Source organism: Thunnus maccoyii, chromosome 2 (genome assembly GCF_910596095.1).
Source record: "Thunnus maccoyii chromosome 2, fThuMac1.1, whole genome shotgun sequence".
Classification (NCBI taxonomy): domain Eukaryota; kingdom Metazoa; phylum Chordata; class Actinopteri; order Scombriformes; family Scombridae; genus Thunnus; species Thunnus maccoyii.
In genome coordinates, this window is record NC_056534.1 from 1,458,736 (window position 1) to 1,476,989 (window position 18,254).

An 18,254-nucleotide genomic window follows, 5' to 3' on the forward strand; every position below is an offset into this window, starting at 1 on the left:
TCATGGCCTCCTATTATTGAGCAGATTTTGTTTTTGCATCCTGGCTGAACCTTCTAGTGTGAGAGGAAAAAAGTGCCGCTGGGATCATATATGTGCCTCTGCAGGGACGCCGGGGGCATAACCTAACAAATGTGTGGGGTCAATTGGTAAGGACTGCTTTCTGTTGTGTTCCTTGTGCGGAGGTAGGAGTGGAGGTAGAGTACTACTAAGTTGTGTGCTGAGGTGACGAGTGGAGGTGATGGGAGAGCTTGGATGTGGATAACATCGACCGGGACTCCATGTTCTACTTTTTAAAACTCTTAACTTTTTAAACTCGATATATATTTCAGAACTTGGACTCCTGATGAACTTAAGGCAAGTGTTTGGGGTTGAGTTTTTTTTTTTTTTTTTGGTGTCAAAGGCCTAAAGATTTTTAAAAAATCTTGCTCTGCTGCACTGAAAGGCAACTTAGTAGTACCTCTATTCTCTGATATTACTCATGTGAGTGTTTGTAAAAATAAACTTCTCACTTGGATTAATACGTTTTGGGATGAATGGTTCTTTTCATGCTGAAACAGACAGAACGGAGCGTTTGTGACGTCGCTGGTGATGATCTGCCAGCTTGTTTGTTAGGTGACTCAGATATTAAGAGTGAGCTCCTCTTGCTAGCTGCTACAGGCCGGACGGACGAGGACAATGTCAAAGTTACCTGGTTCTTCTGACTCCAAGGACGTCGGCGACCGGTCAGTAACAAGAAAACAACAAAGATGTCTGCTGTGGGAGAGGTGTGAGGCTGAGGGTGGCGTTAAAGAACCTGACAAGACAAACAAGTGATGGGAAGAAAACAGCAGCAAAAGCAGATTGGTGTGTTTGACTAAAAAGGATTTTCTGTTTTGAGGAACTGCGAAAGGTAAGGTACTGAAAGTGCTTCTGAACGAAAGGGAAAAAGAAAGAAGAACCAGGACAATAAGGCAATAAACGGCAAGAAAATACAGAACAAAAAGATGAACGAGACAAAAGAAACAAGAGGGAGACAAAAGTGTGAAAAGACAACGTCAGCAAGAGACCGAAGAAAAGATGTTTGAACTTTCAATCAAGCCTGAAGAGGATTTAAAGATGGCAGCTGAGACAACAAGTCGAACAGAAGATGCGTCTTCCGTCTGCCTCCGAAACCTCCAGGAGAACTTCAAGAAGAAGAAGAAGAGGAGCTAAAGAGCTAATCACATGAGGATAATGAAGAGGATGAGGGTTAAAGGGGGGGGTGTGTGGGGGGGGGGTGGGGGGTTGGGGGGGGGGGGCAGGGGCAGCTACACAAACAATGTTACCCTCGGTACATTTAACATCAAGCCCCGCAGGCGACAACAATGGCGTCAGCAAGGCCCTTCCACGTCTGAACGTTGCTAGATTTCTCTCTGGCTGGTTTCAGTGTGCTCGAACAGCACAAAGTCCAAACAATTGAAAGGTTTTTTTTTTCTGTTTTCCATCGCGCTCAGCAGGTCACAACTCGTATAAAGACACAAAGGTTGCAGCTGCTGCCGGTAAAAAGCCTGCAGTGCGTTTGTTGAGAATGTGAGGCGGGCGTCGATCAGGAGGCTAAAAAAACGTTTTGCTATGGTGCTTCGGTGAGGAGTGTTACTGGTTGAGGTACTGTCCTGCTCTCTAATCCCGGCTTTATCCAGCAGTGAGTGGCAAGTTTTCGGTGCAGCAGCAGAGAACGTGAGCGGCGGCGATGCAGGCGTGGAGTCTGTGCACGGGGGGGAAGAGCGCGAGGCGAGGATGTGATTGGTCCGCTGGTTGTTTGAGTCTCAGATCAAACTTTACAAGATAAGAACAGCGGTGATGTGAACAAAAGGCCGCAAGAAAAATCGTTTTTTCTCATGTGTTTTCTGCTCTGATTCTTTATTTTTACAGGTATATGATGTGAATATTTATAGATCTTTTCATGGATGTTACACAGCTGTAAAATTAAAAAAAAACAACATCTAAAATATTAACAAACTTAATTCCCAGCAGATCAGTTCGGTCTGTATGTGTGACGTCCAGCTGATTAAAGTATAATTCAGGTTTATTATTTCCAAACTTCTGACCATAATATTGTTGATTTAACTTTATCACCTTTAAAACAAAAAGACAAATCATAATAAAACCACATACATGAGAACATTTTAAAATACACAAAGTACCAAACATATAAAAGATAAAAAAGTTTGAGATTTAAAAGTTAAATAAGCTAAATTTTATTAAAAGTGGGTAAAATATAAATAATTACACAGACAATCATGAACAAAATGTACTTTAAAGGTTTCCCAAACGTCAGGAAGCCTCAGGAACGAACAAAGGTTTAAAACAGAGTTGAACTCGGCGTCACCGAAGAGAAGCGAAGGAAGCAGGAAGTGGGTCAGTTTGGGTCAAAACTTCACTGTCGACCTGAAGGTTTGTTTCTGACCGTTGGTGTTTTAACTCGTAAGAACCATCACAGTGAACAAACCTTCAATCTTGCTCTAATATAAACGTCACACCTTTGTCTGAAAAGACAAACGTTACTGTAAATGAGCCTCATGAGACTCTGGGATAGAAAGTAATGTTTATTTTAATGTGTTGTTTGGTTCAGATGACGCTTCTCCGACTGTCCGGTTAATAACTGGTTTCCAGTCTTTTCTTTATATGAGAGACAACAGTCAAAACAGTCAAACTTTCAGTTTATTTGATTGTATTTTTGTGTTTCTTTCACAGCAGATGGTTTCCAACGTTTTCTTCATTCATCAGTTGTTTATCAAAGTAAACGTCCTGAAATACGCGTCGTCTCAGTACGACGACGATTTCCTCCGATAGAGATCGACCTTTAATGACGCTTCAGTACGCAGACTGTTGGACTGAGACTTTAAAGACTTCACTTTGTCTTTAGTTTAACTTGTATCATTTATAACTGTTATCTACTAAAGTTTAGTTTGTAGCATTAAACCAAATTAATCTGATTTAATGTGCAAATTAACATCAACAGATGAAAATGTTTAGGCTGCGTAGCTTGATATTAGCATCTACAGGCTAATCACAGTAACTAAATTACAGGTTGTTTAATGATTCTAAAGAGTTTAGTACCTTAATGTGCTGCAATAAGATCTTACCATGTTCAGTGTGTTAGTTTAGCATGTTAGCATGCTAATATTCACTAAATAGCACTTAACACAAAGTACAGCAAATGGTTATGTGGTTGTAATGGCTGATAGGAATGTTAACCTGATGATGGCGCCAGACGAAAAGTCTGAAGATTTAAATTTACAATTTATTGATTCTGAAGGATCACAAACCAAATTTCATGACAATCCATCTAAAGCTGCAACAATCAGTCAATTAACTGATTACTGAGTTCTCAGAAAATGAATCAGCAAGAAAAATGCCAAATAATCTGAGTTTCCAGCTAATCAAATGTCTGATATTTTTCCTTTCTCTGTTTTATATCATTGTAAACTAGATCTTTGGGTTGATCAGACAAAACAAGACGTTTGAAGACGTCACAACAGACTGAGGGAAATTATAACTGGCATTTTTTATTATTATCTGACATTTTATAGACCAAGTGATTAATCCAGTTAATAATTGTTAGTTTCAGCCTCAAATCCATTCAACAGTTGTTGAGATGTTTTAGTCTGGAGTGAAGTGGACGGACTGAGGAAGGAGGAAGGTTTTGTGTGATCTTAGTGGTTTTAAGACTCCAAGTAGTAAAGCAAAAATAAATATTAGTATTAAAACCATTTGTGGCTTTTGTGCTGCTGTTCCTGCAGGTTTCCCAAGGGGACGCTACTGAGAAGCTGGCTCACCAAGTCGCGGCCCAGGTTGCTGCTGCTGATCGCAGGGTTGAAGAGGCCTCAGGTGACCCTCATGAGGAGGAAAAGGATGAAGCGCACAAAAGTAGCAAAGGCCACGTAAGCGGTAAATATGGCTTATGTTGCATGGATGAATGCTGAACCCCAATGTTGACGCAAACACAGGAACTGGTCAGAAATGAGGATCATTTTTGTCATCAAGTGGAAATAAATTCTGAATATTGTCTCTGACACACTGAAGACTCAACACGAGGTTTAGATATCTGTCAGATTAACAGGAAAAGGTTTTATTCAAATCGTCCAAAACTGAACTGGTCACACGTATCAATCAGAGCAAGAAATCCTTCATTGTTTAACCAACAGGTTTTCATATACAAATAATTTGCACAAACAAATGTGTTTTATGTTGGAAACCTAAAGATGTTTTTCAGCAACATAACCAGGAAACATTAACATTGATTTTATCTGCAAAATGTTCACTTTTACTGCCAATGATATTGATTTGTTTTGTCTGTAACTACAGCATGACTGTTTTATGTTTAGACAACTCAAAGCCTTTCATTAAGGTCGAGGAAAGATGGTGGTTTTGGTTAAAATGTCAATGTTGACATAAAGCACTTCTTCAATACAGAACCAAAACCACCATCTTTCCTGAACCTTAAAGGACAGAAATATCTCTTAAAGCATATGTACACTGATACTGACCATGACCAGATGTCTTCCCTAAAACAACCTCAATGTAAAGTAATGGAGGACAAAATCCACAGTCCCATTTCTATGCAAAAATGCAAAAAAAATTAATACAAAATTCTCTCTTTGTGTTTCCTCAGTGTTTCCTTGCTGAACTCCAGAGGTGGAACAGTAACACAAAGAGGAAATTTTGTACTAAAATGACAGATCCTCCATTTATTTGTCTAACTCAAACTGCTACATATAGACATGTAAGTATTGTTTTAAGACAGATGTGGAAAAAAATTAGAACCTGTCATTTAACCAAGTGCTTTGAGCTGCCTAAACATAAAACAATCATGTTTGAGTTAAACAAAAACCAAAGTACTGAGTAGCCAAACCGACAACAGGTGAGGACCTGAACCCTGTTCTCAGGTGTTGTGGACTTTATACAACCAGCCAAAGCAAATTAGTCGTAAATAAATGGATTTTGTCGGAGTCGCAATCATAATAGGAAACACTTTACTTTGAAGGACCAGTGCGTAGGATTTAGAGGGATCTATTGGCAGAAATGAAATATAATATTCATCAGTATGTTTTAATTAGTGTATAATCACCTGAAAATAAGAATTGTTGTGTTTTCGTTACCTTAGAATAAGCCCTTTATATCTACATGGGGGTCCTCTTCCACAGAGCCCACCATGTTTCTACAGTAGCCCAGAACAGACAAACAAAACACTGGCTCCAGGGGCCTTTTACGTTTTTTCATGGGTTTCACGGCCACCGTAGGTTCTCCTACATGTTTGGAAGGGGAGGGTGAGGGGTATTCAGTTGGTTGCAATCTGCAGCGTCACCACTAGATGCCACTAAATCCCACACACTGGTCCTTTAAGTCCCCTATTTAGCATTTATAATTAAACATGTAATAAATGGTTTATAATGCACTACAATTTAGTTATAAGCAGATAATAATGTTCAGTATTTATTCTAACTTCTCCTATGAGGATATATTTTATATTATTACAGCTGTGTTTTCCTATATTATCATTCATTATCTGTTTGGAGTTATAATTGTTGAATAATACATTAATTAACACTTATATCTGCTGATAGCTACATTATAGTCTGTACAAACCATTTTTAACCATTTATATGATTATTAATGATAAACGGGGGGCTTAAAAGTAAAATGTTACTCAGATGGCAATGCAACAAAAAAACTGTTATTGTTTATTGATGGGAAAATTGATGGGAAGCTGGTGAGGGATCACATTCCCACTGAATCCTTATTGGTTGAGGCGTCTGTTTGGGAAGAGAGAACCTCTGTTCATTAGAAATACTGTGCAGTGACATTATGACACTATCTTTAGTAAATTTAGGTTTAATCACCTTGAACGAACTTTGGCAAACGTGAAGCGCCTCATTTACTTGATTTTCCGTTTCTTCCTTTTCATGAAGCGCCAAGTCAAATATAACGGAGCTTTAATTACATCTCGGAGGCTGACGTGAACGCTATTTACAACTTTACCATAACTCTGATATGACATGAACGACAATAAATAGGGACAAACTTCTGTTGACAGAGTTTGATGCTCCATGCAGTACATGACATTCATTATTTAATACACAGAATATTGACCATGCCGTTTGAATAACATCTCACCTTTTTATAACCAGCCAGAAGAGTCGCGGTTCCAACTTTACAACACACCGTTGTTCTTTTGAAGGCTTTCCATTGGATAAAACGGGGTTTTGCGTTCAGCTTGTGGTTGTTTACCAGATAAAGGTCCAGTTCTGTAACATTCCTCACAAAAGTCTTTTTTCTGTAGTCACTTTTTGTCTGTTTGGATTTTCTTGCTTGTTTTCTTAAAAGTGAACCAAGAAAACTGTGTGAAAAGACAAACTATGATGTAAAAAACCAAACGTTCCTTGCTGTTCTTGCAGAACCTTCAGCCGGATGCCCCACTTCACCTGAGTCCTTAACGAAGAGGATCTGCTCGTTAGATATGGAAGACCAAGAGAAGGAAGACCTGTGTGTTGGATCTTTTCCCCAGCAACGAACTAAAATCCAGGAACCACAAAACCGAGTGAAGCCAGAGGATGAACCACAGAGATCGAGACCTCCAGACTAATCTGGATTACACCCACACCTGGACTACCAGCTTCACCCCCTTCTTCAAATACACATTAGACTGTAATGACTGTGGCTTGTACATCATTCCTATCCAAAGAACAAACCGGCTGTGCTCTTAGTTTGGACTCTTTCAGGTTTCCAGGTCAATGTGTTTGAGTCTCTCAGAGGAGCCAGAATCCAAACCAGCTGCTGATTAAACTCAAGTCTGACGGGACGCCGACTCCTCCTGCCTCACATTCTTCTGTTAGAGCTAAACTAAAAGATGATTTACTCACTGCCACACAGTACAAAGCTTTACATGACAAACACCAAGAAATGTGAACGTCACAACACTCAATGAGATGGAAATTTGTGGTGTCAAGATTAAGACAGTAGCTAAAAACAAAGCTACTTATCAAGGCGCCATTAGCAATAGAAATGACAAATGAGCCTAGGTTACAGAGATCTGATATGCTCTTGAGGAACTGAAGTCCTTGACTGACTACATGAGAAACATTAGCAGACTGGATCTTCTAGGTTTTAGTCAAATTTCATGTTTCATTTTATTTTTCATAAAGTGGGTAGAATAAGTTTTGGAACAAAATGCTTCAGTTTCGTCCTGTTTGTCTGTTCGTACTCGTTGCCACGCCACCGACTCAAACGACGGAGTGATGGGGAGATTTGCTTCATGTTGGATGATTGGACCTCGCTGAGCCAAACGCATCGATTGATTGGCAAAAATTCTTTCACGAGCCCGAGAAAATGAGGGTTTGTGGTTCGTTTCTCTGGCTGGGTGAACAGGAGTCCACCGTGTTACAACAGTAGCTGTGGCGTTGAAGTACTTCAGATTATTTAAATGGCATCTAGTCATACTTAGCCAACTAAGAATTTCTTTGGTCACCAGATCAGATACTGGAAAGTCAGAGATCACTGTAAAGATTTTACTAAACTGGGATGTAATGGTGTGATTAAAAAGTAGTTTGAGTTATTTGACGCATTATATGGAGGAAAGAAATCATTGAATAAAATGGAAACAAATCTTTCCTTTAACTGAAGCCTTTGAGTCTCATTTTGTTATTTAAGCCAAGTAAACTTCAACAACTCTTCTGTTATGTGACAGTAAATTTCTCTAAATGTCCACTGGCTGCATGATATTAGTCCACATCTTGTCTTGGAGGATGTATGGTGGTCATACGGTCACTTTGCTACGATGGTTCACTTGAAAACAAAGAACAAACCTCCTCCAATATGTTGACAGCTGAATCTAACAAGGTAACACTTTATATTAAGTTTGTCTTGTACTTTTTACTACCTAACATTCAACGTTTCAAAAAAGGACCAAAATCAAAGGATTTCAGAACATTTCAGGCCATTTTTTAAATCTTTATAGTGACACCCATGAAGTAAACTCAATCTTTGTTACCATATCAACTTGCTGTAAAAAGTGATATGAAAAATAAAGTACTGACTTAATATGAAGTGTCACCGAATATTTGTATTGATTAACGGGGTGGCTCAGATGAAATGATGTCCTCCAACACTGATATCAGAAGGGTCTGGATATATTTACTCTTGTGGCGTATTCAGATTTTATTCGCTATTTCTGCTTTAATTTGCCGTGTTGGCGAACGAGGCTACGTTGCTACATTTTATTGAAAAGTCAGTGCTGCTACAGAAAACTATGAAATCAAAACAAACTTTTCAGATTGTTTAAACAAAGTACTGAGAACTTATTTATAAAATTTGCAAGCTCAAGCTACCTAGCTAGCTAAGCATCAGTTTCTCTTTACCTGTTAGCATTAAGCATGCTAAAGCTAACTGGCTCACCATGCTATACTGTGTAACTACCCCATTACTCTCTACCAGATTGGGACCTTTAATTGCAGTTGGAGCCTCAATCACAGAATTATAACTAAAACTGAGACATCTAACAACAAGCAGCTTAAAAATAAATGGTTGACATTCATCAAATTTGGTTTGTTAAAGCTGGAGCTCGGTACTTTTACATAAAAATGAACATGTTACATTCAAACACTTGCTAAATGAGTTCACACAATGCTGATGAAGCATATCGCTCCACTGGCTCCCCGTCGCCTGAAAAAGTCTTGTTCAGCGTTTGGTTGAACTAAAAGACCCTCTAAGGAGTCACATGTTCTGTGTTTCTGGTGAGTACATTTTGTTTTAATAGTTTTAGGCTGTTTTTCGCTGGCAAAAATTAGCGTTAGCATTATCACACACTATAAATGCACCGTGCTAACTAAGCTAGCAGCTAGCATTAAGGTCAGCTCCACCTCTGATTCAAATATCGTACCTCTGGCGACGGTCAAATGCAAACTCAAGGCTTCAAAATGGGAGTCCACAAACCAACGCGTGACATCATGGTGGCTTCGTACATTATTTAGTCTTTAGAATTAACAGACAAAGAAAACATGACAGCTGAATAATTCAGCACTGCTTTATTTGTTGGTGTGGTTCTGATGTTTTGTACTTAAAACATTAAACTGGCTAGCTGTATGTAGCATAGCATTCCTGCATTTCATGGCTTTGTGAAGCAAGGATGTCACTTCTGTAGCAGTTTGCAAAATATTACCTTGAAAATATGTTTTGGCTTTTCACATTATTAGAAACCTGCGAGACACACGAAACATCTGCTTAATTTTCAGCAAAGAACAGGCTGAAATATGACCAATTCCACACCTTCAGACTGTATTTTTATGACTGTTTGACTGTAGTGAAATAAAAATCAGACTTTACAGATGACAGTGAGATTGTACCTGATCAGATGCGTTTGGTAGAAACCATTTCAAATGTATTTTTCATTCACTCAATAAATCAACTCCTACATCAGTTTTTGTGTTGACAAAAAATGATAAACTCAGCATTATTTAAAGTATTGTGACCTTTTCTTAAAACCCAACATTTACATACACATAACATACAAACATAATGATTTCAAATAATTATAACTTATAAAAAAATTCTAATTGATGGTCCACTTGTTATGTTTTCCAGAGCTTTCAGCCACATCTCAGGCCTTCTGTTATGTGACAGTAAATTTCTCTAAATGTCCACTGGCTGCATGATATTAGTCCACATCTTGTCTTGGAGGATGTATGGTGGTCATACGGTCACTTTGCTACGATGGTTCACTTCAAAACAAAGAACGAACCTCCTCCAACATGTTGACAGTTGAATCTAACAAGGTATATTAAGGTTTATTGTATTAAGTTCTCTTCATCTTGTACTTTTTACTACCTAACATTCAATGTTTCAAAGAAGGACCAAAATCAAAGGATTTCAGAATATTTCAGGCCATTTTTTAAATCTTTATAGTGACACCCATGAAGGAAACCCAATCTTTGTTACCATATCAACTTAATTGAAGGTCCACTTGTTACGTTTTCCAGAGCTTTCAGCTACATCTCAGGCCTTCATCAGCAGATGGACTTTGGTTTGTCATATATACAAACATTAAATGTATGAGACACTGTTTTTGAGTGTAGTAATAATAATATATCACAGCAGTAATCTAGTAATTGTCTGAACAGAAACCTCGTTAAGACAAAGGAATTGATTGGCTGATCTAAACTCGTTTGCAGATGATGTTGTGACATCGCTTCCATCAAGAAAAACAGGAATCTTTTCTCATTAGCATAAATTACCTGCTGTATTTATTACATTTTACAATTTTATAAATTAACTTTACATTTATACATAGTGTTTTACAGTATTTTACAACAGTGAGTTAATCGGCACTTTAAATTAAGACACAGTTAGACTTGATGTGAGTCCTGATCTACTGCCAGAGTGAACGTCGTCACCTGTCAGCTGCAGATGATGTTGGATCATGTTGACCAAACAGTTTGAGTTGTTTTTACTCTGCAGTTAGTTTCTGTTGGATGTTTTTGTATCGCAGCAGCTCCTGGTCTGAAACCGAAGGCTTAAAGTTTTCCAACGCTGTCGAGAAATCTTCAACAGCGAGGAGGACGGGCGAGTCCTCTGAGTCCAGACCTGAGAGAGACCAAGTGTGAGAGGAGAAGCTGAGATGAAACTTCAAGGCAGAATAATGTGGACAGATCTGCAAAAACTGCAAAATTAATTTTTATTTTCTTTAAAAAGGTTTATTTCAGTTTATTGCAGCTCGAGTTATGTTTCTGATCTTTTTAATGATGTCACCACATTCCTGGATTTCAATATTATTAACTTACACAATGTTATTATTAGTGATATGATTGATGCACAAAAGTAATAAAATAAGATTCAAGTTGTAATAAACTGAAATGATCTTTTAAGACACGAGCGGGAAGAGTTTTGGTTCGTCAGTTAAAGACTCAAAACTTTAAAAAAAATACAAAAAACTAAACTATGTTGTGAATCTGTAGAACAAATATCAGTTTGTTTATTAAATGTTACACAAATGAAACATTGATTTGTTGTTTTCAGAGAGACTGAAACTTAACTGAAGTGGTTAAAATGAGACATGATGACGTTTCGGAGAGATTCGATTCTTAGAAACATTAAACGACACAAAAAGTGAGGAACCATCGACATGAGACGGTTATACATTATATATTTATATATATATATATATATATATATATATATAAATAATCAACATGTTATCAGAAATCTCTCACATATACACACACACACACATATATAATATGTATATCTGTTGAAGTGCAGAGGAGCTTTTTTATTTTTAGTGATTTGAAGGATTTTTTGTGCTGCAGCAGAGATGCTTTATTTTGAAAAGTGATTTTGTGAATGATCTGATTTCCTGTTTGACGTTTGATCCAATAAAACCGAATCTGACGGCTCAGAACATGAAGAAAATTTTATATCTGATTTCTGAATACGTCTCTGTCCTCACCGCTAAACACAGCAACGTTGACTAACATTATCATCAACCTGAAAATCAACATTAACCAGCGCACACTGTAATGACTTCACTGTGACTTTATTAAGAGCGAACGTGTTTCGCCTGCAGCTTCTTCAGGTTCGCTCAGTACGACTGCTGAGTTCTCACAGCTGTGATAAATACATCTGAGTCACATGACTAATTATCACTGTCTTCATTTTACAAAGGGCACAAAAATGAAAATATACATATTACAAAAAACATGACGTGATTAATGTTGCACAAAGTTACAAGAATTACACCATTTTATATAATTAAACTTCATTACATCCCATAAACAACTGACTGAATAGGATGATGGACTACAGGTCCTACAGCCGTCCCTCTACATCACTGAATGAGGACCTAGTGGCTCATCTCTCCCTAAGAGTCCAAATAGTCTCTCTATAGGCTAAGACTGTGATAATTAGTCATGTGACTCAGATGTATTTATCACAGCTGTGAGTACTCAGCAGTCGTACTGAGCGAACCTGAAGAAGCTGCAGGCGAAACACGTTGTTGGCTCTTAATAAAGTCACAGTGAAGTCATTACAGTGTGTTAATGTGTTCCTGCGACCGACCAGCACCTGACTGAAAATACCAGCTGTGTACGAGGATTAATGTCCTTTATTATTATCAACCTCTTCTGGGTTACAGATCAAATAAATATAATAAACAGTATTAAATATGTTTTCTCTTTAATAAGGAGCCCAAAAGTCCTGAAAGGGGATTTTTTTTATTCATATGCATGTGAATTATTGGGATAATTTTCTTTAAATTCACGTTTCATAAGTTTTATTTCCACGTCAGACGTCTTAATATGAAATCTGAGCAGCTCAAACACACAAACACAGAACATCCAAATGATATCCGTCATGTATTAATGTGTATTAACGAGCGTATTGACAGGAAATCAGCTGACTGACCTGAAAGTAACGCAGAGTTATTGAACATGTTTAAATATCCTGTAGTTAAAGTTCACTTCCTGTCGTCTTACCGTTGTCGATGAGAGAGATCTTCCTCTTGATGGCGGCCGTCATGGCGTCTGAGCAGAGAGCGTAGATGTCGGCGCCGGTCATGTGGGAGGGACAACGCTGCACCAGCTCCTGCAGGTTCACCGCAGGGTCCAGCTGGAACCTGCCAGTCAAGATTCACCGTCAGGGTCAGAAAATAAAAACAATGACTTAAAGTTACACTGCAGAGAACATTTAACACAAATGTAAACAAACAGCTCTGATTGGATTCTGATCTCAACGTTCTGCGTTCCTCCGCCTGCAGGACCAGCTGTTCTTACTTTCTGAGGACGGCCTGAAGAACCTGCAGCTGAGAACCTCGATCCTCGTTTATTCCAACGTAGACGAGTTTATCAAACCTGCAGAGAACACAGAGGAGGTTCAGACAGTTTAACATCTCACGCTGCTGATTAGACAAACAAACCAGATTCATATTTACACTAGAATATTATTTCTCTGCAGCGATAAACGGCAGCGTTTTCTCTCGTTATATTTTCATTTTCATCAAGTTTATTGTTTGAACAAAGGAAAGATTAATATTATATATAAGACTCAGTGAACTGTGTTGGATCCTACATGCAGTTTTAATGTGAGTGTTTTCCAAAAGCTGAAAGTCAAACTGTGATTTAAATTACAGGATGAAGCTCACAGGATGTATAATAAGACCTGAATACGCCACTAAAAAAAATCCCCCTGCAGCCCAAACAGACCACCTTTATAAAAGAGACGTCTGTAAAACTGTTGACAGGAAACCTCGACCGGACTGATCCATGAATGTTTTATATTTGTAAAAACTTTCCTCGAGCTGAGAAAAACGATTTAAAAACCTGTGACGTCATCACAAAGTCTAGAAACACTACTGCACATGCTCAGTTGGCTCAGACGAGTATCCGCACTGACGCCATCTATGAGTCCAGCGTCCAGATGTTATACAGGTCCAGCGTCTTTTATGTTGTTTTACTTGTTGATGATGTGAGAAAGTCTGAATCAGTTCAGAGGAAAAGTTTTCTGTTTGACATATTAAGTGTCACACAAACAGTAAAAATAACGTGTTTTAATATCAGTGATGTGTTACAGGTGTGACCTCTGACCTGCCGGGCCGCAGCAGCGATTGGTCCAGCAGGTCCGGCCGGTTCGTCGCTCCGATCACAAAAACGCCGACGGCTGAGTGCAGAGCGTCGAGCTCGGCCAGCAGCTGAGACACCACCCTGTCAGAGATTCAATCAAACTTTATCGATCCTGACGAGATCAGAAGAACAGACAAAAACAGGAAGTAACTAACACTCACCTGTCCATCACCCCCCCTGAGTCTCCGCTGCGCCCCCTGCTGGGAGCCAGAGAGTCCAGCTCGTCGAAGAAGACGACGCAGGGAGCCGCTGAGCGCGCTCTGCTGAACACTGAACACAACAAACTCATTCTCAGAACTCGATGATGAGTTTAATGTTATTATTACTGAGAAAAATGACAAAACTAGTAAAATGAAAGCTACGTTGTGATGAAGCAGAACTCTCTACAGACCTTCTCTGATGTTCTCTTCACTCTGACCCACGTACATGTTGATGAGTTCTGGACCTTTAACACTGAACAACAAACAGCAGAGAAGAAGAAGAAGAAGTCTGAGGTCTAAAAACTACAACAGGCTTATGAACATGTGCGCTGCGCCGCCCCCTGCTGGCAGGGAAACCTACAGGCTGGTTAAACAATTTAAAGACTGAACGGCGTCTCCTGCTGAGGAAGGTGAAGGTGTTTCCTACCTGAGGAAGGTCATGGAGCACTCAGTGGCCACAGCCTTGGCCAGCAGGGTTTTGCCGGTGCCCGGAGGTCCGTACAGCAGGACTCCGGTGCGGTTCAGACCCAGAGACAGCAGCTCGGGACGCTGCAGAGGAAGCTGGATCGTGTCCAGGATCTCTTTCTTCACCTGCTGCAGACCTCCGACGTCCTCCCAACGCACCTGAGGGATCTGATCAGACAGAAGAGACGTTACTGATTTAACCAGCATGAAGCTGCTTTCATTTATCTGTTCAACCACCAGGGGGCAGAGGAAGTCCAAACAAGCAGCCGTCTGACCCTGAGAAGAGTTTAACCTCCTGATCGAATGTCATTTAATGTTTCCAGCCAGTAACTGTAACATCTTCCTCCTGCATGTTACATTAAACACATCAGTTGAGCTTTAAATGTCAAACAGCAAAATCTTTTAATATAGAAAATAATTGTATCTTTATTTAATAGTTGTAAGGTTTACATATTTGTGTTAATTTCATTATTTTATGCTGTTATCTTATATTTAATATTTAATACTTGGCTACATAGTATCCATGGTAACGATGCAGCTATAAAGCCCGTTACCGTGGGAACCAGTCAGACCAGGTGAGTGTGTGACTGTTAAACCTGTAAATAATAATAATGTACAGCTGATCTGAGAGAGACTTTATTACTGATTATAATGATACTGACATTCAGAGTGATTATCTATGATTCATCTGTATCAATAATCTGTAATATAGTGAGTTATTGATCCTGGTCGAGGTTCGACCGTCGGCCCTGTGATTTATTATTTAACGGTTATTAAGCTTTATTTATATTAAATAGTTTTACAGGCCGGACTCGTCAAGTGTTTGTTAGCAATAAACAGACGTCACTGAATCAACATCAGAGCGTCTTCGTTGGAGTCGACTGACGTTACAGTCAGCCGTTAGTCCACCATCATCATCATCATCATCATCATCATCATCATCATCACAACACAACGCAGAGCCTGCAGGCTGTCACTATTATCAGCCATATAAACTGTGAGGCTAATAAAGCCCCCCGTTACACAACGGATGAGATAAAGTAAAAATGGAGCTTCTTAAACTCCACCGACGGCGGCTTCACCTGGAAACATTCTGACCTCACTGTGACTAAACATCCTGCTAAACAGCTGGTCGACGTTCTAACGTATCCGATACCGTCAGCAGTCTGTTATCACCTTGGGGGCTCCGATGGCCTTGGACTGGGCGTCCTGCAGGGTCTCCAGAGCGGAGGTGAAGTCCCGGTTCAGGATGGTCACTCCGCTGGAACACAGATCCTCCTCCCGCCGGCCCACGCTGCACACACAGAACAGGACACTTTGTAAAAAACCAGTGATAGAACCAGGCTGGAGGAGCGGACCTGTGCTGGTTTCATGTTGTGGAGTCTCACCAGGTCTGGATCAGCCTCCTGCGGGCGGCTCGCCCAGCCTGGACCAGCAGAGCGCTCAGATCCCCCAACACCAAACCCTGAGGACGAGACACAGCTGCTGAACCACAAACTCACCCTCAGCTTCCACATGTGTTCATTAAAACTGACAGTGATTAGTTAATTAGTTAATAAGAAGCTTCAGCCGTGAAGTTTCAGTCTTTTTAGTAAAAATTTCCTTATTTGTGTTACTTTCCTTCACTGCAGCTCAGCACAGAAACACAGAGAAGCATCTCGGCTGTTAATTAAGTTTAATTAGTAATCAGACAACGTTAGCGTCCTCTAGAGGCTGCAGAGTTCATTACAGACACTATATGAACAAACTACGTCCTGGAGCTAAACATGTAAAGTTTCTCCTGCGGGCGGCGCTGGAGGACCGGAGCCGGATGAATGAGCCGCTGAGAAATAAAACGGTTACCACCTGAAAATAATGTGCTGTTCAAATCCCTCCTCAGCCCCCAAGAAGCAAAACACCTGATCTCAGAGCTGCTTCGTTACTTCTCAAGTGATCTGGATTAAACAAGCCTGGGAAGACCAGCTTGGTGTTGAGATCGAGGATGAAACACGGGATGAAATATTAACTAACGTTAAGCCTTACTCGATAAACGCTAGGCTCCAACTGATCCAGTTTAAGTAGTTAAGTAGTAGTATTAAGTAGTTCATAATTTTCCCTAACCTCTCTCCACTATGCAACAGATGTACTCTTGCACATCTCTTCTGGACTTGCCCCAAACTGCACAACTTCTGGTCTCTCATTTTCAAATGGCTTTCCTTTAACATCATTATAACACCTGACCCTGAAACTGCTCTGTTAGGACGCTCCAACACTTTGAATAATTTGGATTGTAACACACGTATCGCTTTGATTCTTTGATTCATGGTATGATGATTGCCGAGAGATGTATCCTGAAACTCTGGAAGTCTGATCTAGTTCCCACGTTTGAGACCCGGCTGAAGGAACTCATCCTGCATGTGGAAAGACTGAGACATGAACTTCCTGGTAACACTCTGAAGTTCTCCAGGATGTGGAGTCCAGTGCCGGAGCACATGAAGGACCAATGATACTCTCTTTACCCTCCTATCTTGCTCATGTACCTCTTTGATAATATGGACAGCTGTACAGTGGAGCAGATGGCATTACTGTGACTGTGTACATTATATATATATATATATATATATATGTCTGTGTCACTGGTGGTTCTTATCCTTTATTTCCTCATTATTGTTTATTTACTTGTCAATGTCTCCTTGTCACTTACTTAATGTAACTTAATTTGAAAATCTTCACAAATAAAAGGTTAAAAGTCTGAGTCGGTTGAATTCTTTCTGGGAATCCACACAGAAAACGAGACGAGAGCAGGTCAGAGTTTGACTTCCTGTTACATGTGAGATGTTCTCCTGATAAATGGTGCTGGAGGAGAAGTTACAGCTGCTAAAGTTAAATTTGTATTCAGACAGAAAGTAAAAACAAAATGCACTGTCTGTCTGTTAGCTGTAAGCTAGCTGTGTGTTTGAGTTCTCTACAGTCTCTTCTTTCCTCTCTCGTCTCTGTATAACTGCAGGAACCTTTTGAGGAACTCAGTTGGCTTTTTGACACATTTTTTAAAAAAGAGAGAGAGAGACAGCGGTGGTCGAGCGAGCTAGAGAATGAATGGAGAGGGAGCGGCGGTAGCGAAAACAAAGCCGGTGAACGAGAGAAATAAAACATTATTTTCTTGATAGTTTCATGTTGTTTGGTTCTAAAGCAGAAATACAAACATCAAACACTCAGCAGATGATTTACTGTGGAGACAGACGCTCGCTGCATTTCTGCTTTTCATTCATTCATCAGCAGGAAACACAAAGAACAACAGGACAGATCTGTGAACGCTGCGTTTCATGTTTTAATTCCTCCTGGTTCTAACCTGCAGGATCTACCTGGTGTATCCGTTTACAGATGAACTGTGTGACTGGATCTGGATCCCGACAGTCTGTCTTTATTCTGATGTTTAAACGTACCGCGGTGAGTTTGGCGAGTCTGTCCAGGTTGACGTCTCTCCCCAGGTGAAGCTCTCGGCTCAGGCTGACCAGCATGGCGTGGCGCTGCTCCTCGTTGGGACTCTCTAACGCCACCTGGTGGACAAACGCCGCCATGATGCCTGCAGACAGCTCCCGAGGCCGGCAGACTGTCGCCACCACCACCACGCTGCAACAAACACCAAGAACATCAACGTGCCGCTGCAGAAACTGAAAACGTTCCTGAGATGAACTAAACAGTGACTCAGTGTTACAGTCTGAGTGGCGGTGGGTCACCTGCTGGGGGCGCTGCTGAGCAGCCGGCAGAGCGCCGCCTGGACCCTGCCGTCCTCGTCGGCGCCCCCCCGAGACCGAAGCAGCAGCTGCAGGTTCCTGAGCAGCAGGACGCAGGGCTGCAGGGCGTCTGCGCGCTGAAACACCGAAGTCAGCTTCACCTCAGAGGCTGCAGGAGTGTCGGCGCACACAGTCACACAGTCCACCTGCGACAGGTAACAACAGGAAGCAAACGGCAGCTGAAAACACAA

General features: G+C 40.4%; 1 protein-coding gene and 1 long non-coding RNA gene across 7 annotated transcripts in view; one reads left to right on the forward strand and one right to left on the reverse strand.

Moving 5' to 3' along the window:
• On the forward strand, positions 1-7,635 carry LOC121912789. Of its 4 annotated transcripts, none has more exons than XR_006100150.1 (3): positions 1-146; positions 3,762-3,909; positions 6,417-7,635. It is a non-coding gene; the product is annotated as an uncharacterized LOC121912789 (long non-coding RNA). The 4 variants fall into 4 exon arrangements; XR_006100149.1 differs by lacking the exon at positions 1-146 and adding an exon at positions 469-722; XR_006100151.1 differs by lacking the exon at positions 1-146 and adding an exon at positions 745-889.
• Positions 7,636-10,225: 2,590 nt separating this feature from the next.
• pex6 (peroxisomal biogenesis factor 6) overlaps positions 10,226-18,254 on the reverse strand; it is a 14,946-nt gene continuing 6,917 nt past the window's right edge. For all 3 annotated transcript variants that reach the window (XM_042435190.1, XM_042435201.1, XM_042435181.1), the window contains exons 8-18: positions 18,007-18,209; positions 17,713-17,899; positions 15,679-15,755; positions 15,467-15,584; positions 14,253-14,458; positions 14,017-14,078; positions 13,787-13,895; positions 13,590-13,706; positions 12,780-12,857; positions 12,483-12,622; positions 10,226-10,596 (exon numbers count right to left, since the gene is read on the reverse strand). In XM_042435190.1, coding sequence (XP_042291124.1) covers positions 10,460-10,596; positions 12,483-12,622; positions 12,780-12,857; positions 13,590-13,706; positions 13,787-13,895; positions 14,017-14,078; positions 14,253-14,458; positions 15,467-15,584; positions 15,679-15,755; positions 17,713-17,899; positions 18,007-18,209 — 1,434 coding nt within the window. In that variant the 3' untranslated portion in view covers positions 10,226-10,459. The remainder of the gene's footprint in view (positions 10,597-12,482; positions 12,623-12,779; positions 12,858-13,589; positions 13,707-13,786; positions 13,896-14,016; positions 14,079-14,252; positions 14,459-15,466; positions 15,585-15,678; positions 15,756-17,712; positions 17,900-18,006; positions 18,210-18,254) is intronic.